Below are 20,766 nucleotides of genomic sequence, written 5' to 3'. Positions count from 1 at the left end.
TTTTGTGTGGATGGCAGTGTTGTATGCACAGCCATGATGGAATGTAAAATCAGTGAAGATTGGCACATATATATAGGCATGAAACCTCCAACACTATATTGACCAGTGATTCAGTTTCATTGTCCAACGCCTGTATATCACCTATATATCCCTAGTTTCCTCCTTCTAGTCTCCTAAAGATGTTGGCATTCTTCTATAGATCCTGTGCTGAAGGGACAGCCTCTGTCAAACTCAGAGGGCGCTCTGGCAATAAGCAGCTCGACCACAACATGATGGGCTAAAAGCAGGTAAGATTAAGAATGATGTAACATCCAGTTAGGGGTGTGCAATATTTAGGCAAAATGATATCTCGAAATATTCTGTGATTTTCTTAATAACGATAACTGGACGATATTTTGCTGAGTGTGTTTGTGTTGGTACCTTGGCAGGTTTAGGACTGCTGTGGAAATCTGACACCTAAAGTTTGTGATATTCTTCATATTCTGTGTTGTGGTCAGTTCATAGCAGTGACAAAAATCATGTTTTCCAATAGGTTTAAATTGATTTTTACCTTCATAAAGCCATCTTTTGTGTAAAATTCTTACGTTTAATCAATAAATTAAATTAGAATAATAAGATAACATAGGGCTTTTACCAATCAAATAAAATTAGTATCAACAAAATTCATCTTTGCAGTGCAGAGGAAACACAGACACTGCATCTGAAGGGGCATTTAGATCTCTTTACACACCGCTTAATACAGATCAGAGTGACATTCATTCATTTAACCTGCTGTTATAAATTCATGAATAATGGTTTTAAACATTTTAAACGTTGAATATTGACATTTTGAAATGTACTTTAAATGTTAAATTTAAACTGCCAGTAGGTGGCAATGAGATTCATTCAAGCTACTGATTCCTTCTGGAACGAAGCATTGTACTGTCATAATGAGTGAGTCATTGAATCATTCATTCAAACGATTCGTTCATTCAGTAATGAAACAGCCGTGTGATGCTCAGAGATGCAAATCAGTCCTGTTTTGTTTAGAACTATTTTCGTTGGCAAAATGAAGACAAAAAAACAAGCAATGTGATGTCTAAAATGTAAGTCGCTTAATATTAAATTATTGGTTATTGAAATGTTGTATAAAACCAATATCAAGGATGCTGATATTTGGAGAAAAAAAATCACTTTTCGTGTGATATTGATTAACTACATTAAATGATATATAAAAGACATACAGAGGTATTTGTGCCCCCTTATCTTGAATATTGAGGGCATTATAAATGCATTTTAATAGACTAAATCATGCAGTGTCGATAATGTCAGATCGCTCATCATTAAAACAACACGATATTATCGTACACCATAAATATCGCACACCCCTACATCCAGTACACTGTATTTTTGACTTCTCTAAAATGTTTTGTTTTTTTACTGATATCATTCATTAATTTAGCATCTTTCTTCTAGGAAAACCTTTTTACCTCAACATGTCGTGCAGAGACATGCTGCCTTTCAGGTGTGAAGCTTCAGTTCACTGGAGCAAGAAGTTATTAAGCAACACAAGACTTGTACAGAATGAACACAATGGGCTGTAGTCCTTCGCTTACATTCACTTTGTATTAGTGCTGCTTGCCATCGTTATCTAGGTACCAAACTGGTGTGTCCCCCCCCCCACAATTTTCCCTCCTTTGAGTTGAACATCTCCATTTCATTTTTGGAACAACACTGAATTAAGCTATAATATTATGAGAGGGAAAGAATGCCTGCTCTTTCCCCATGATTCTCAGGCTGTAGATGATTGATGAGGGCTCCCGATCCTGGTTGCATTATGTTCTGGAAGATTGTGTTGTTCAATGACTTGCCCTGCTGATATGAGCTCAGATTATAAACTATAGTATTGTCGGGTATGGAGGCTTTACTGCAATTTATTGAAAATAAGATATATTAAATGAAACTGTTTTTAATCGGTCTGACCTGTTTTTTTTACCCACCATCATAACTCAGCTGTGAATGATTACGTGAAAGGCAGTTATTCTCTATGTCAGTGTCACTGTTTCTGAACTCCCTGAAACGCATCTATTCATAGATGCCAAATACGTCACTACCAAATAGAACGCCACCATATTTACATATATATATATATATATATATATATATATATATATATATATATATTATTATTTTTGAATACATTTTAGTTTGTCGAGATTTAAAGCACCGTTTTTGAAGAATGCGTTTTTGCTCTAGTACGAGCATATGATTGAATCTGGAAATAAAGTTTTTAAAAAAAAGGGAGAAATAATCCTCAGATGCCATGTCTGTAATTTTTTGCAAAAATCTGCCATTAATTCGATCTCAAATGGATTCTAGTCCCCCTGTTGTTTAAATCAAGTTTTTAATGTTTATGTCTATGTGGTGTTTTTAATGAATTTGCACATGGTTTGTCTTAAAGCTAAAGACAATCTCAAAAACACGGTTTGAAATCGCTGGTTTTTCTGACGTCACAAACTACCTTGTAACCAATCAGATCAACGTGTGATCGTCAACGAGTGGATCTCTGTGCTGAGTGAGTGAGTGGAGGCGGAGCTCATTTGCATATTCATAGAACCGTGTATACTAAATGAGGCAAGGGTGTCGAGTTACATTCAAGCTATTTAAGGGCATGAAGAAATTTTTTTTTTCAAAGCAAAAATCAAAATTTTGGTGATCAAAGATGAGATTTAAGAGATAAAATTGACTAAAGGGGGACTTAAATTACTCCACCACCTGCGTGACATCAATAACGTGGTTGAATGACATATTTGCCGGGAAACAGTCGTCACTATCGAGTTGATTTCTTCAATGATGCGTCGTACGATGATAGTTCAGCAGCAAGTTTCGTCGTTGTACGGGAGACTTCGCATTACTGGGAAGAGCTGCAACAATGTCAAATATATGAAAAAAAATTAGTTTTTTTGAACATTCAAGCATGAATGCCTATTCCAGTAGAGCCCAGAAACAAAATCACGGCTTTGTAAAAGGGCATATCTTTAATATTGTGAAAATTGAATATGTTGTAATTAAAAATTCAGCACTCAGACTATGATTCTAGGGTCTTCAGTGTATAATTTTAATAAGATAACAGCAACTTATTGTGAAATGTGCAATATTCGTGCAGTACTGACAATGATAATAAATACAAATGGATATGTAATTTCAAGCATATAACATGACACGACACATGAGTTTTGAACCCAAATAAGGCACATCCACATGACCTCCAATTATTCTTCCTGAGTCCATCGCAATCTTAACATGCACAGTGAGGAAGCTGGCCAGCTGGACTGCTTTACACAGGTACGAAAGGCTGAGGTTACTACGAAGGGGTCACGTCACATTAGCATGGGTAATAAAGAACACCAAGGGTGGTCTCAGAAGAACACGGATTATCTGTAGATACAATAGTAGCACTTCATAAGCCCTGATTAGAAATAAAAAAGTGACAAAGGAGGCCATTTTTTTATTCATAAGAGATTGTGGAACTGGTGTCCTTATGAAGCTCCGCCCCTTTTCAGCGCTGCGCTCATTGTCATCCAGTTTGTAATTCCACAGCGTGAAGGTAAGATCTTACACATTTATGAATGAACGGCTCGTTTTTAAAATCAATCATTTGTGACATCTGCTTCAAACATTACAATACCCATGATAACTTTCCTTAACTCTACAATAAGTAAATCCACTTCACCAGCTAATTACTCCTCAACAGCGATGCCATTCAAATATTTCCACAAAAATGGAAGTTCAAAGACAAAATTAAAAACATCTTGTTTTTCTGGCGTATAAGGTCTATAGGCCTACTGAGTTGAAAAAAAAATGCATTTGCTACTGCATATAAAGCTAATACCACAGACATTCAGTGCTTAACGTGAATACAAGTAAGCAAATAATAAATACATAAATAATAGAGACACTAAATAGAAGAACCTTAATGAAGTGCTCATAGGTTCACGTGTGAATTCCTATATAAATACTGTCAGGGTGGATTATTTGATTAAGTGCTGATATAGTTCTACCTTGTGTGTAATATAAATACTAGCTAGCATGATAGAATGTGCCCATTACATTATGATTGCAATTAAAATGCTACATGACCATCTTTCAGCTTCTCACGGTGTTCAGAGTGGAATACTAGTGTGCTGCATACCATGTAGTATATTAAAACAGTATGCTATGCAATAGGTGTTGCGTACAATGATCTCTACATTGTATGTTTAAATCGGCACATAACATCCCGTTGAAATAATAAGGACTTTTTGCAGTTGCATTATACTATTTTGTTCAGTCTGATCAACTAATGAATCAAGAAAGAAGTGACAGTTCAGTCATAACAGTGAGAACCGGGTCAAGTCCAGCACATTGCATTACAGTACTGACTGTATACTGCACATTTTAGCATAAAGTACTACATCCTTCATGTACAGTATCCCATGCATTCAGAAAATGTGCATACTGTGCACAGTAGAGCTGCACGATTCATCGTTATAAGATCTCGATTCAAACACCTGATTCGGCTATGTCTATTAAATCTTTGACAACCATCATTTCTTAACCACACAGTATCATTATTTCTGTCTTACAATTAAAATTATCACAGAGGTACTGGGATAAATGTATCCGTTTAAATGTCGGATATAAGCACGGATGCCGATGGTAGCGATCAAAATCAGTAACTTGATGCTTCAAATAAAGATTGTATCATTACATCGTTACACCAGTAGGTGGCGACAAGTGACTGTTAAATAATGCGTTTGTCATTGAATCATTCATTCAAGAGATTCGTTCAAAAGCACTGAATCATCCAGTAATGAAACAAGTGAGTGAATCATTGAATCATTCACTCAACCAGATTAAAATGTTTTATTTATTTAATTTTATAATTTATTATTTACGGCATTCTAGTAAATTGTGTAATTTTTTGTTTGTTGTCTATTCAGAATCGTGGGAGAATCGTAATCTCTTTTTTAAACAAAAAATTGCGAATATCAATTTATCCAGAATCATGCAGGTCCAAGTGCACAGTATACTACAAAAATAGTGAGTATGGTAGTATGCTATTCCGGACATACCTTCGGTTTGCAAGAATCCAAATGTCTTTCATGCCTGAGATTCATGTTGTTTTTACAAAACAGACAATCATTGTGTTTGTAAACAGACTTGCTGAGTAATATGGCACTTGATGTAGTAAATTACTACATCAATCATTGGACACAACCATGCTGTATGTAATACTTTTTACATTTTTATGGATGATCATCATGAATTACGTTTTCATGATAAACCATCCAAGATTATATCAATCGTATGATTTAAAAATCAGTTTTGCAGACACTTTTTTTTGACTGAAACTGGTTTGGTGGTTTGCAAATGTTGATCCAGATCTTCATGGAATGAGCTCTTGAAGCTCAGCGTCACTCAGTTCATTCACTGTGACGATGTGGTCGAGATGTTGAAGATAACGCTCTTCATCCTGCATGAAGTGAGGAATCCTGGTTCTCTTTAGAACGGCCAAATGCCGAAGTCTCTCCACATCTTCATAGGAAACCTAAAAACAGGAATTACAGAAAGTGATATGTAGAAACATTCTTAAAGGGATAGTTGGAATATTGCATTAAAATAGTTAGCATTTATAGGACCTGCCTTTCCAAGGGCGGTTAATATCTTAAAATCAATGTTCCTCCTGTGGCGTAAAATCCTTAAAATTCCATCAAGGTAGACCTGATCTTTACTAAAGCAGCCTGTACACACACATATGCAAAAACATATTAGTCACAAATATAGAGAGGCAATATGAAACCAGAGAGTAAAGTTTGCAAGAAAATTGCATGTTTTTCCTAAAATGTTTCTAGCATGGTTTATTACATTGCTACCATATTTTTATCATGTTGCAGCACGATGCTAAGAGATAAATAGATGATTTATGAGATAGATAGATAGATAGATAGATAGATAGATAGATAGATAGATAGATAGATAGATAGACAAATGGACAGATAGATAGATAGATAGACAAAGATAGATAGATAGATAGATAGATAGATAAACAAACATAGATAGATAGATAGATAGATAGATAGATAGATAGATAGATAGATAGATAGATAGATAGATAGGCAGACAAACATATAGATAGATAAACAAATAGATAGATAGATAGATAGATAGATAGATAGATAGACAAACAAACAGATAGATAGACAAACATATAGATAGATAGATAGATAGATAGATAGATAGATAGATAGATAGATAGATAGATAAACAAACATAGATAGATAGATAGATAGATAGATAGATAGATAGATAGGCAGACAAACATATAGATAGATAAACAAATAGATAGATAGATAGATAGATAGATAGATAGATAGATAGATAGATAGATAGACAAACAAACAGATAGATAGACAAACAGATAGATAGACAAACATATAGATAGATAGACAGACAAACAGATAGATAGATAGATAGATAGATAGATAGATAGATAGATAGATAGATAGATAGATAGATAGACAGACAGACAAACAGATAGATAGATAGACAAACATATAGACAGATAGATAGATAGATAGATAGACAAACAGATAGATAGACAAACATATAGATAGATAGACAGACAAACAGATAGATAGATAGATAGATAGATAGATAGATAGATAGATAGATAGATAGACAGACAGACAAACAGATAGATAGATAGACAAACATATAGACAGATAGATAGATAGATAGATAGACAAACAGATAGATAGATAGACAAATAGATGGATAGACAGACAAACATATAGATAGAAAGACAGACCTGTAGATAGACAGAACAATAGATAGATAGATATATAGATAGATAGACAAACATATAGATAGACAGAAAGACAGACCTGTAGATAGACAGAACAATATATATAGATAGATAGATAGATAGATAGATAGACAGATCTAAAGAACATAGACTTATAGATAGACAGACCTATAGATAGTTAGATAGACGGATGGATGGATGGATGGATGGACGGACAGACAGACTCAGAATAGTAATAAAAAGCTCAAATATTAGATCATAATGTTTGCTTTCTCAAGTGCAATATTCTTGCATTTCACATATTTGTCCTCAGTTCTATTGTTAGCGATGATCTCACCTGGTTTTGAGGTATCCGTCTGTCCTCGTTTGGCGCGCAGGCAGTATTCCCAGCGCACAGCGGGATCTTGGACGAAGCAAGCGATGTGGCTGAATAGTTGGCTGAAGCTCATGCTTGTGGCGTGATGTACAGTATAGTACAGCAGAGCGGCTCGCCACAGGAAGGGCTGTTTCCGTAGCAACACGCTGTGGAGACTGGCCAGACCCTCCTCGGTGGGATTCGCTGGTTTCAGCCCGAACTGCTTTCTCCCGACAGAAGTGGCCCACGGCTGCATGCTGTTATTCACACCCCGCAAGTAATGTGTGCCTGCGAGGGAAAGTCATACAATTGCTGGAAGGGCAGGTTTTGAAGACAAAAGACTATATGTGACCCGGGATCACAAAACCAGTCGTAACTCGCACGGGTATATTTGTGGCAATAGCCAACAATGCATTGTATGGGTCCAAATTATCGATTTTTCTTTTATGCCAAAAATCATTAGGTTATTAAGTAAAGATCATGTTCCATGAAGATATTTTGTACATTTCCTACCGTAAATGTATTAAAAAATTATTTTTGTGAGGGAATGCAGCATAATCGTGAACATAAATGGACAACATTAAAGGCGATTTTCTCAAAGTTTCGATTTTTTTGCACCATCAGATTCCAGATTTTCAAATAGTTGTATCTCGACCAAATATTGTCCTATCCTAACAAACCATACATCAATGGAAAGCTTATTTATTCAGTTTTCAGATGATGAATACATCTCAATTTCAGATTAGAACTGATATTTCATATACTATAGATTGCTGCAGGTATGGAGTATCTTTGTTGGTCAAAACATGGAAATGAGTTGTTTTAGCACTTCTGGTTCCATCAGCAGAAGTAGTGTTAATTTGGACAGCAAATTTTGATTTAGTTTTAGTCTAGTTTTAGTCGACTAAAATCGAATGGGTTTGGTTAAATTGTAATGCAAACTTCTTATATACTCCGGGAGAAAACATCTATTAACCTGTTAATATGAATGATGAGGAACATGCAATAAAGACATGCAAAAATTAAAATTTGTAATTAATGATATATGCATTCTTTATAACTTGCATACAACATTGTTCAATCTTTCAAGCAGACATATTTATTTGCATACATTTCATGTAGATTCATAATTTTTATTAAAGCTGTTAAATTTATTGAGTCAAGAGCATTAAAGGATTAGTTCACCTCAAAATGAAGATTTCCTAATAATTTACTCACCCCAATGCCATCCAAGATATCCATGTCTTTCTTTCCTCAGTGGAAGAGAAATTAAGTTTTTTGAGGAAAACATTTCTGGATTTTTCTTCGAATAATGGACTTCATTGGTAGCCAACATTGTGAAGTCTAAATCTTCTAGGTCTTTGAAGTGCTTCAGCAGACTGTGCACGATCGCAGCTGAGGAGGAGAGTCTTATCTAGCGAAACGATGGGTCATTTTCAAAAAAAAAAAAAATAATATATACTTTGCAACTACAATTGTTCAGATTGAGCTGATCTGCAACACGCCGGGAACTACGCCATCACGTTGAAAGGTCACGCTCGGAAAAAAAAAACGTTTAGGTTTTAAAAGATTTAAACACCCAGGATACGCACACGTAAGGACCATTTTAAACAATAATATGACACAAAGACTATGTCATAGTCATTCAACATACAATACAATTTAAACGATCATCCTTCGCACGGTGACCTTTCAACGTGATGACGTAGTTCCCGGCGCGTTGCAGATCAGCTAACAATTGTAGTTAAAAAGTATATATATATATATATTTACTTTTTTTTTTTTTTTTTTTGAAAATGACCCATTGTTTCGTGCACAGTCTGCTGAAGCACTTCAAAGATCTTTGAAACTGCATTGTTTTGGACTTCAAAACGCTGGTTAGCATTGAAGTCCATTATTCGAAGAAAAATCCAGAAATATTTTCCTCAAAAAACTTATTTTCTCTTCCACTGAGGAAAGAAAGACATGGATATCTTGGATGGCATTGGGGTGAGTAAATTATTAGGAAATTTTATTTTGAGGTGAACTAATCCTTTAAGTGATTTTCTCTTTTTCTTTTGTTGTTTGATTAACATTAATGATGAAATTTTTTACATTTTTCTTTCTAAATTTTTCCTTGTGTGTTTGCTGTACGTGTTTTGACCTTTAATGATGACCTTGCTTAATCAACCATGGATAAATTTTATCAATTAAATTATGAATCAATCGCCGATTGATTGTTAGCATCCCTAGTTAAAGATATGTGATCGTGGGGTAGTTCGTTTATAGGCTTCAAAATGTATAAAGTTGTGTTCGTATGTGAAGATTATAATGATCAACAAAACATGTAGGAACCTTTTGTTGCTCACAGGGTTTTTGTTTTCCGTTGCAATAAACCAGAATCCAGTTGAAAAAACCCAATTAGGATTTTGTCAAGGGAACCAAGATTATGCTAATTTCTGTGTTGGCCAACAAAAATACACCATTACTGTAGCTCTGAATTATGTCAATCAGTATTTTTGAGCAAGTAGATTTCACTGTGTTGTTTGTCACAGTCAAAACTGGTTAGGACATTTCTTTCACAATCTGTATAAGTTAAAGTTCATACCAATCTCGTGTCTAAGCATGCCCTCAAGCCAGTGTTGGCGTGCTCCGGACAAGTTAATAGTTAGTGTTGGTCGACAACTCTCCACCATCATTACCGCCTGGGACAGAAGCTCATCGGAGAGACTTACAACCACCTGTTGACAGAATCTGACATTACTATTCCGTTGTTATTTGGCAGGACGCTAATACACAAGCACTTATTCTCAAATGATATCCACACACCTCACCGACACAACCCTCCTTCTGTAGGTACTTGCGTGTGGCGGCCCATACTTGACTCTTCGGTAGCAAGTTTCCTCCTGTGACCTCTTCAAAGTTTTCATAGGTGTCATACTTCCTCAACACACACTCCATAATCCCAATGGCCTGAGGTAAGACAAATGGCAATAGTTTAAAGACTTAACCAGCATTATGGCTGCGTTCCAAAACCTAGCAAGCTGCCAACATAAGCAACATATTAATACATCATAATTGCGCTTAGAAGAAGGGCAAAAACGCATACTAATCTACTGTATGTACAGGTGAAACTCAAAAAGTTTGAATATCGTGCAACAGTTCATGTATTTCAGTAATTTAAATTAAAAGGTGAAACTAATATATTTAGTAACTCTATACATATGCATGAAAGGGCCGACATTTCTGTATTTAACATCCTCTTTTTTTATCATGTAATATTCAAATTTTCTGAGATTTTGAATTTGGGGTTTTCATAAGCTGTCAGCCATAATCATCCAAATTATAACTTTTGCACGATATTCTAATTTTTCGAGTTTCACCTGTATAATCTATTAATGACAGAAATATGTGTGGAGAATAGAAGAAAACTAATCGAAACAGAGAGGAAAGGGAACTATGAAACTTTTGAAGTTCCCCCTGTGATCAATTAAAGTTTTTAATGTTGTTTATATGTCTATGTGGTGTTTTTAATATGCTTTAAGACAAACCATGTGTAAATTCATAAGTCGACAGCATTGCTGAGTATTTTCTCCTTAAAACTGCAGTGAAACAAAGACAGTCTCAAAGATACGATTGTGATCGTCAACGAGTGGATCTCTGAGCTGAGTGAGTGAGTGGAGGCGGGGCTCATTTGCATATTCATAGAACCACCGCGCATACTAAATGAGGCAGGGGTGTCGAGTTACATTCAAGCTATTTTAAGGCAAGAAGTAATTTTTTTTCAGGGAAATTTTTTTTACATATGTAATTTTGGTAATCAGAGATGAGTTTTAAGGAATACAATTCTTGACTACAGGGGGACTTTAAAACTGGACCGGTGAGTGGGAACTGAAACTGAAAACAAACTTTGAATCCCTTAAGAGAGATCTTTGAAACTGACTGCATGAAGAGCGCTTTCTTTCAAAACTCAAGGATTTTGACTGAGTGTTATCGCTCACATACAAATCACTCGAACGGTGACTGAATCGCAACTTAAAAGTGAGTGATTATAAACGCACCAAACAGAGAGGATAAAATCCTGTCGATTCACTGTAATCATTATGGATTACCTCCTTTCAGTGCTTTCAGACTGTGTTTCTCTTGGTGGCACTCAGTCATGGTTTTGGCCGTCTAGTGCTCGTTTACTGGAGAGAGAAAACCCCCCGAAATAACTAGTTCTATAACTTTGTTTTAAAAAATATATTGATTATTAATCTTAAAGCTACACTGTGTGATTTTTACTGAAAAGGTATATGACCATCCAGTGAATATTAGTTTCTGTTCCTCTCAATTCCGATTTCGTTTTAACTCCTACGGTGGCCAATGTAGTCCAAGATTAGCATGGCTTCCAGTTCGACCTCATCCATGAGTGAAAGGTGAAGCTTGAATTAACCGTATGTCCCTCTTTGGCTAATGTACTTTCAAGATCGAGGGGCAACATGGCGACCGACATTAGAACCCCCCACCCGTATGTATTTTCAATGGCATATTATACACTCACGAGAATACTTTATTACTTGAACGAAGTAAATATACATTAATGAGCACATATATTTTTGAAAGAACTTAGTGTTTTTAGCTAAGAATAAACTAAAAAAGTTACACAGTGTAGCTTTAATAATCCATAAGATCATAACATACTTATGGACATTTTTCTCTATGTCAGTTTTTTTTTTATCATTTTGTTAAGGCTAACTATAAATTTTGGCACAGGTGTGTATTTTTTATTGGAATTTTACTATTACACCATCATTTCCTTTAAAAAAATCTATTTTGCACTAGGAATAAAAAATATTTCCTCTCCGCACCTTTGGTACAAAAATCTCCCCATTAAAACTGCAATTTTTAATCCCAGGGCCATTTAACTATAAAATGATGCAATCTTTGATAAGAGGCTTTCATTCTGTTGGCAAGGTTTCAAAATTAAATTTTTACTATTTTTTACCAGATGGTGCCATTTTTTCAGGTTTGGCCTATAAAGCAAATACTCGCCTTATTCCTGTTTCCTGCTTCGGCATATTATAGAGCCAATTGGATAAATTATGCAACGATAATTGTGTGGGTGTGTTGGTATGGATGTCAGTGTGGTTGGTATGTATGTTATAAAAAAAAATATGGATGTGTGTGCATGTGTGTGTTCGTAAAATTGAGAGAGAAAGAGTTTTTTGACACTTTTTTGACAAAGGCAATTTCGTTTGACTGTAAGCTATTTAACCGAGTGTGTATTATTTTCTGCACCTTTTCTTACTCGCATAGAAATGTTGACGCTGCGTTTACTCTTGCCTATATTTTTGTCCATTTTGGCTATTCTTGATTATAAATAAAAGTTCACGTTTGCCTATATATTACTTTTACAGTAGTAATTTCCTGAGTGATTTTAACCTTTTCCCTGCCATTGACGAAATTTTGCGTCTTTCCGTGTTTTCATTGTTATACGATAGGGGGCGCTATTACATCTTCTGAACAAGTACAGAATCTCCTGATCAAAACACAGGTGAAGAAAAAGCAGAAACATGTAAAATAATGCGATCATCAACTTTAAACAGCATATAGATCAAAACTGCCTAATGTTACTGAATGAAATGTTGACCCAGGACGAGCTACATGAGTTTTAGGTGTTGATCGACTCCATCTGTTTTGATCATCGTCCTGAATCACATCTTTGACATAAACGCGATTTTCTCAACTTTTTGCTCAAAATGTTGCTTTTTTTTTATCATGAAACTTACATTTAAATATTGATTAAAAAAAAGAAAGCATGAAGCTTTGTTTAAAAGCAGAGGACATGTTCTTCTGATGCATGTTCAGATATTCATACAGCAAAATATGGCCATGAAACTTTTGTGAAAATTATCACAAATGCTGATGAGAAAAGAGTTAATTTCAACCTATTTTGGGGTTAACTTTTTGGCAGTTGACAGTAAGGCGGCTCACTAGTTTTTGGAACAGAGCCAATTAGTGTTATTTAGACATCAATCAACATGTATCAATTAAAAAAATGTCTGCACTCTAAAAATCTTTCATTAAAGTTATGTTTATGAACGGCATTTCTTGCCTGATGTGTTATTGTTCCCATTATTTATTTGCTGTCCCAGATTAAATTAAACTGGAGTCTATAAACTGTTTACTTGACTTATTAAAACTTGGGTTCATATGTTAACCTTTTTTTTCCTGATGAGTAAGTGTTCCAACATTGTTTGTAATCATTATTCACTGTTTGGACTTGAATAAGTCTGACGACTAATTATTTGATTGTTTAATCGTGATCACGATCAGCTAGAGACCTGCAGCGTGCTTTCTATACAGTCATTGAGAATAGTGACACTGTCACACTGATGAAGGCAAAGAGCTGAAACGTTTGTTAACTTTATCTGCTGTCTATAATAAAAGATGTTTAGAGTGCAGACCTTTTTTGCATTTTTGTTATTTAAGCCGCGTTTCCACCGCAGGAACTTTCCCTAGGAACTAGAGACTTTGAGCTGGTACTCGGTGTGTTTCGACCGCAGGGTCTAAATGAAGTTCTGGGTAAAAATGTCCCCCTCAGAAAGTCCCTGCACACGAGGTAGTACTTTATTTATTTAATTTCTTTAAGTTCAGGGACTTTCAGGGGTTGGACTTGAGCGCTGAACATGCTGATTGGTTGAGTTACTGCCGCATTTTGATTGTTGACTCCACGCAGCATTTTATTTTAAAGGTCTCATATTGTCAAAACTGAAATTTCCTGGCTTTTTTCATGATAACAGAGGTCTAGGGTCTCTGAAACTACCATATAAGTTTCAAAACAGTCGATCCACAGACAAATGCACACAGCCTGGATGAAGTAGCTGTGCCTTTTCACGAGCCGTTGTGACTTCCGTATAAATGTGATGTCAGAACTACTCAGTCCCCGCCTTCAGTCCCCGCCCCCACCAATGGTGGATCATTTTGAAAACAACAGGCCAATCAGAAGAGAGGCTCATGAATATTAAGTAGACAGGCCAAAATCGACCTGCTCTTGGCAGAGCTCCTGAGAAAGGAGCTGTAAAAATATATTGAGATGGTTTTTGGTACTTATACCGCAAACATGTATTCTTAAGGACATCAAAACCTAAAATAAAACTTCAGAAAGTTATACAATATGGGACCTTTAACCACATCTGTTGCGATGCGTAGTGCAGTAACAGTTGTTTGCTATTCGAATTAACAATGAAGTTTAAAAAATACGACCGAGGATGATGTTCAAGCTTTACAGGTGAAACTCGAAAAATTTGAATATCATGCAAAAGTTCATGTATTTCAGTAATTCAAATTAAAAAGTGAAACTAATATATTTAGTAACTATATACATATATGCATGATTATACATTTCAGAGATCCGACAATTCTAGTATTTAAAATCCTTTTCTTTTATTGATTTCATGTAATATTCTAATTTTCTGAGATTTTGAATTTGGGGTTTTCATAAACTCAGCCATAATCATCAAAATTATAACAAATAAAGGCTTGGAATATTTCACTTTGCATGTAATAATATATTAGTTTCACCTTCTAAGTTGAATATTATTATTATTACACGATATTCAAATTTTTCGAGTTTCACCTGTATTAAAGGGATAGTTCACCCAAAAATGTAAATTCTGTCAGTATTTACTCTTCCTCATGTTGTTCCAACCCCGTAAGACCTTCGTTCATCTTCGGAACATGAATTAAGAAATTTTTGATTAAATCTGAGAGCTGGATCACTCCTCCATAGGCTTCTAAGGGATTGAAACTTGTTCCCCGAAAAGTTATTAAAGACATCGTTAAAATAGTCCAAGTGACTACAGTGGCTCAATCTTAAGTTTATCAAGCGACGAGAATACTTTATGTGCGCAAAAATAACAACTTTATTTAAACTATTCATTTCCTTCTCTGTGGGTCTCTAGTCAGTTAAACTAATTGCGTAGTGCCACGTCACACGTAGGCTCACTATTGGTCGACGCTGGTCATGTGTGTGATGCGTGTGACGTACAACAACAGAAGCGCTGTTACACTAGTGAACTGACTCGAGGCCCACAGAGAAGGAAATTAATTGTTTAAATAAAGTCGTTTTTTTTTTTTTTTTGCGCACATAAAGTATTCTCGCCGCTTGATAAACTTAAGATTGAGCCACTGTAGTCACTTGCACTATTTTACCGATGTCTTTAATAACTTTTTTTGGGGGGGGGGGGGGCTTTGGGGGATTGTTCCGGGTTATTTCGGTGGAAACGCAGCTTTAGACATAAAATAAAATATACCTGGGACAGAAAGAGACCAGAGCCCTCTCTGTACTTCTCCAAAACACTGATGGGCTCTGGAGGGGCATACTCAAACTGAGGCTCGTACTGATAGTCAGACTGAAAAAAGGTCTGACGCTCCTGTTCCAGGTTGGTGGGACGAAGAGCCACGAGGAGGCACGGCCCACGAGGCGTTGAAGGCGAAGGAAGGGGTCCGAGACCCCTGGCGATATGCGGCAAAGAGGTCGCAGGTCTCATTTGACCCCTGCCAGAACGCAAAGGCATCGTGGAGCTCACCGTACATGTGCTCTCACTCCGTCGAAGCCAGTTTCCCGGCCTTAAACTAAGACTTGTCAGGCTTCGCGTGGGTGGAGACGGGCCGCCGCTTCGCCACGGTGGTTGAATCACTTTCTTCACTGGCTGGGTTGCTCTAATTCGCTGTGGTTTTATTTCCAGACTAAGAGGCCTTCGACACGGTGGCTGCTTGGAAGGATCCCCAGTTTCTCCTTTATTTCGACCGTCCGTCTTTGGGAGCCTTCGCTGAACCTGGGAGCCAACGTCCCAAGCGGTACACGGCTGCGCATGTGGCCCATTGTGGGTCGATTTGGTGACGCTGGTGGTCCTGGCTCGGACTGGTTTGGGTTTCTCCGGGCTGGGCTCTGGTTCTAACATCTCTGAGACATTGTTTGCGAGCCCTCCTCCTCTATTAGCCTGCTCCATGCAGTTCTCACCCAGATCCAGCACCATCGCTACATCCACGCCTCTGTCCAGCAATGCTGCACACCTGAAGAAGAAAACATACCTCTATTTTCTGATTTAACATCATCAAAGCTGCAATCTAAAAAAAGCTGGGTTGTTTTAAGCCATGTTTGGGTCAAATATGGACAAACACAACCATTGGGTTTAAAAATTGTCCAATTGTCCATATTTTACCAAAACATGAGTTAAAACAACCCAGCATATTTTAGAGAGCAGACATTGAGCGGGACAAGCCCCTTTTGTCCATATTTGACACAAACATGAGTTGAAAGAAACCAGCATCCTGCTCAATGTCTGCACTCAAAAAAAAAAGCTGTTTTTTTTTAACCCATGTTAGGTCAAATATGGACAAACACAACCATTGGGTTTAAAAATTGTCCAATTGTCCATATTTGACCCAAACATGAGTTAAAACAACCCAGCATATTTTAGAGAGCAGACATTGAGCGGGACAAGCCTCTTTTGTCCATATTTGACACAAACATGAGTTGAAAGAAAACCAGCATCCCACTCAATGTCTGCACTCTAAAAAAAGCTGGGTTGTTTTAACCCATGTTTGGGTCAAATATGGAGAAACTTGTTCAATTGTCCATATTTAACCCAAACAACCCAGCATTTTTTAGAGAGCAGACATTGAGCGGGACAAGCCCCACCCCGAATATACACAACTGCCAAATTTTCTATAAATGGTTATCATTATGATCACAAGGTTAATAAGATCATTAGCCCCTTTAACACATCAATTACCATAAAATGACCAGAATGAAGAGAAAAACATACCTCCACATCCTGATTCAACAGTATCAAGGCAGGAATCTAAAAAAACACTGGGTTGTTTCAACCCATGTTTGGGTCAAATATGGACAAACCCAACCATTGGGTTAAAAAAATGAAAGCGTTTATCCATATTTGACCCAAGCATGAGTTGAAACAACCCAGCATTTTTTAGAGAGAGGAACAAGCCCCATGCCCAATATACACAACTGCCAAATTTTCTATATATTGTAATCATTATGATCACAACTTTAATGAGATCATTAGCCCCTTTCACACAGCAATTACCATAAAATGACCGGTAAATACACAAATATGCCATTCACACAATCAACGGCATTCTGACTTTTTACCGTTAAGAGTAGGGCTGGATATCGAGTTCGATACTTTTTAAGCACCGTCCGAATTGCCTCGATGCCATCAAAAAAATGCCTTGTATTTCGATACCTAAGGGGTTAATTTCATCAACGTCAGTGAGCTAACGAGCATGCAGCATGATTAGGAAAAACACTAGTTTACGCCGGTTATGTCCAGAGACGTGGCTCACACGTGAGGCTGTAGTGTGTAAGCCAAGTTACCCCCATAGATGGAAAAGATGTGAAAAAGATCAAAAGTATGGCTACATTTCACCAGGCTCGATGCCAACAGCACGCGATGCAATATTTGCGACAAGATAATTGCTGCCAAGACGAGCAACACGTCTAATCTGGTGAAGCACTTGCTCGGAATAATTTCGAATCAAATACAAATACGCTGATTGTGTGAACAAAATGAAAGGTCTCTATAGGCGCGCACATGTTCACTACACTGCGGAGATCGTCAACTTCATCTTTGCAGCCAGCACTGACTCAGAAAACACTAGTTTATTAATAAACATTTAAAATGTCTACATGCTATTTTTTCCCGACCCATTCATAATCATAAGTCTACTTCTGCCTGTGCTTTGCAGCTAGCTTAATGTGCGCTTGAGCGCGATGTCAATATTCAGCCCCTCAGTGGCCTTCATGAGTCTTTGAGTCTGTAATAAAAGTCAACAAACTGAAAAAATAAAACCAAAGTTTTTTTTATAGGTAATATGTAACGTAATCTTGTTAAAACCGGATTTCATAAAATTGGTATTGAAAAAAGTATCAAAGTCAAGGTATTGGTATTAAAAGACCAAAATACTGGTAATTTAGGTGGTTCAAAAGGTTACAACTTCCCTTACTGGTGAACTGACAGAACCGATTTACCAGTATTTTTAAAATAGTCTTGTTCGCGCATGATCTCTTACCAGTAACTTACCAGTAAAGACTGTATGTGTGAAAGGCTCTATTGTTTCTGCCTAAATGAATAGCGAGAGCGGGGCACAAACTAATGCGGGCTAGTTGTAACACACACGTTTTAAAACCTTCCACTCATGCCAGCATTACGAAACTTAGTGTATTTACTAGTTTCCATATCAACCCTATATAGCGAAAAACGTGCGCCAAATTAAAAAATCCTTAGAAGATATCACTTAACATTTATTTAAAGCATAGCAAAAGTAAATTTCTTACTTGTTCATATTTCATCTTTGTTTTTTGTGTTCATTTAAAATTAGATATTAGAAATCTGATATTATTTTAATCTTATATATTTTACTTAACAGTTCTTTAATGCTGATCTAACAAGCAGAAGACACTCACCGGGTTTAAATCACAGTTGTGCAGGCGGGGCATGTTGTCACACTGCGCTACAATGAGCCCCTGTTAAAACTACGCTATTATATTCTATACTTTTATGAATTCTAATGAGAAACCATGAGAAAAAGGTGAATAAAGACCGAGAGCCAATGTTTAGAAATTATTAAATATTATTATGTTTTGATTTTGAACTATGTTGTATAGCTGTGTTTTGTGGTGTGTAAAAATGACTTTATTTTTAATTATTAAAAAATGCCATTATTTTATATGAAAAAGTTATTAATTGTATTTTTATTGAGAAAATACTTTAGTTTGTCTTTTATATTTTTTTGATTAGATCAGATATATGGTCATTTTACACTGTAGTCCACCTATGGGGCATGTTGTCACTTTTTACCTCCATTCTTTCAGGGTAAATCAAGTAAAACAAGTCTACACTGTATTAATGAAACAAAACCACATAATTGTACTAGACATGTGGGAAATTAATGTGGGGTTAATGTTAGGTTGTGCCCCGCTCTCCCCTTAATGATGTTAGCTAAACTCTTGATTTGTATTATCTTCAATGTAACTCTACATTTCTGGACATTACTTGGACACAGTCACATCTGATGACACTAAACTCTGAATTGTAATGTAGACACATGCATTTTCTGTAAAGCCGCTTTGAAACGATATGTATTGTGAAAAGTGCTATACAAATAAATCCGAATATTTGATATTCTTGATGCGGGTCTGTTTATTTTTAGTATTACAAAAAAACTTGAAATGTATTTTTTTTAGGCTGTTCTGCCTCAGCTGTCTAACAGGACTCATTAATGTCAAAATGATAAAGATTGAGACAATCAATTGAGTAGTTTGATTTCAGCTACACATCTTAATTAAATCACGTGGGGGAAAGTACAATCCAATATAATAAATCAAAATAATCAACTAAACAATTATACTTGCAACAATTACATATTCAGAAAGCGCATACTTTGTGCTCAAAATGAGCCTAAAATGCAAAATAATAAACCTAATTATAGCAAAGATCAATATCCAAAAGCACAAACATAAAATAGCATTTAAAACATTTTTTGGTTACACTTAAGTATACATTTAAGTACATTTGAGTAAATTTAATGAACTACATGCACTAACTATAGTGTCAGGATTAGGGTGTGTTTTGCATGTAATTATGCATAATTTATTACCATAAGTAACGTGTAACAATGACACTAAAATAAACTGTAACCCATTTTTTTTAAGTTGTAATTATGAGAGATGTTAAATACAATTAGATATTTAATACAATTAAATGTTAAATAAAACATTTTGTTCTGTTTACTATTTTTCATAGTGTTGTTGGTGACCTCTGATCTGTATTAAAACTAATTTAATTAATACTAGCATCATAATTGTGCAATAATTAATAATACTTGTTAAAGTTGTATTGTGTTGTCCATTTTCCTGTTATTTAACTCATAGATAAAAACAAATGCTTATCAGAAACTTCAGAAATCTGATCACCGTATGCAAACAGCATTTGGTTGATTTTTATATAATTGTACATGCAGTTTTTTTTAAACCTCAGTTTAAAAATTATAATGTGAATGCATTTTAAAATTCTGAAAGATTTTCTTTACATTTATTCTGATGTGCATTTATTCCATTATTAGCGCTGTTTCCATTATAAAGGGAAATTATCTGAGAAATACTGTGTTGTAAAAGGTCTCGTTTAGTGCATGATTGAAATAAAACAATAATAAAAGTAACCTTAGAGATTCCTGTTTCTGGCTCATTTTAAAATAAATAAATCGAAGGCTAAAGCTTAAAGAAAACATTGTCAGTGTATGACATCAACATCTCTGACAATAACACTATCGATTCACATCAAATGAGACATTTTTTATAAACAAATAAGTAACGTTATATAAAAAGACGCAACACATACCGCGCAGCGCTTCTTTATAGGCAAATAAATAAACTTCAGGTCATGTTGGAGTTCCACCCATAATATCAGCGCTTCAACTTCAGTTCAGACATGGAGGAATAACGGTACAGGACGCCGGGAATACTGGGAGTTTGGGATGGGATGGCTGAGATTGCGTTGCAGCAAATGACGCGCTGGCGCATCTGATTGACGTACTC

The 20,766-nt window shown here is 35.9% G+C and overlaps 2 protein-coding genes across 3 annotated transcripts in view; one reads left to right on the top strand and one right to left on the bottom strand.

Annotated features, from left to right (window-relative positions):
• The window catches only part of csnk2a2a (casein kinase 2, alpha prime polypeptide a), a 27,129-nt gene extending 11,124 nt beyond the window's left edge, over positions 1-16,005 (top strand). The window contains exons 11-12 of one of the 2 annotated variants that reach the window (XM_077201598.1): positions 200-287; positions 15,893-16,005. In XM_077201598.1, the coding sequence (XP_077057713.1) occupies positions 200-273 (74 nt within the window). In that variant the 3' untranslated portion in view covers positions 274-287; positions 15,893-16,005. Of the gene's footprint in view, positions 1-199; positions 288-1,455; positions 1,953-15,892 lie in introns of those variants that run through there. The other variant, XM_077201597.1, reaches the window with a different exon arrangement.
• Positions 3,077-20,766, bottom strand: kiaa0895l. Its single transcript, XM_077201596.1, has 7 exons — positions 20,570-20,766; positions 15,458-16,220; positions 9,990-10,133; positions 9,769-9,901; positions 7,164-7,469; positions 5,665-5,762; positions 3,077-5,569 (listed from the first exon to the last, which is right to left on the bottom strand). The coding sequence occupies exons 2-7, from the start codon at positions 16,181-16,183 to the stop codon at positions 5,408-5,410; spliced, it is 1,569 nt and encodes a 522-aa protein (XP_077057711.1). The 5' UTR covers positions 16,184-16,220; positions 20,570-20,766; the 3' UTR covers positions 3,077-5,407.

This window comes from Siphateles boraxobius, unplaced genomic scaffold, assembly GCF_051911475.1.
Source record: "Siphateles boraxobius isolate OS27281-9 unplaced genomic scaffold, OSU_SipBor_1 48, whole genome shotgun sequence".
In the NCBI taxonomy this organism is placed as follows: Eukaryota; Metazoa; Chordata; class Actinopteri; order Cypriniformes; family Leuciscidae; genus Siphateles; species Siphateles boraxobius.
Note: the sequence above shows the minus strand (reverse complement) of the source record. Positions and strands in the feature narration are given on the sequence as shown.

What these genes read in the sequence shown, in the direction of transcription:
- kiaa0895l (XM_077201596.1), bottom strand. Translation starts at nt 16,183, where the DNA reads ATGGTGCTGGATCTGGGTGAGAACTGCATGGAGCAGGCTAATAGAGGA. An exon ending in AGGAGGGTTGTGTCGGTGAG is followed by an intron (nt 9,902 to 9,989) that starts GTGTGTGGATAT and finishes TTCTGTCAACAG; the next exon opens with GTGGTTGTAAGTCTCTCCGA. An exon ending in CATGCTTAGACACGAGATTG is followed by an intron (nt 7,470 to 9,768) that starts GTATGAACTTTA and finishes TTTCCCTCGCAG; the next exon opens with GCACACATTACTTGCGGGGT.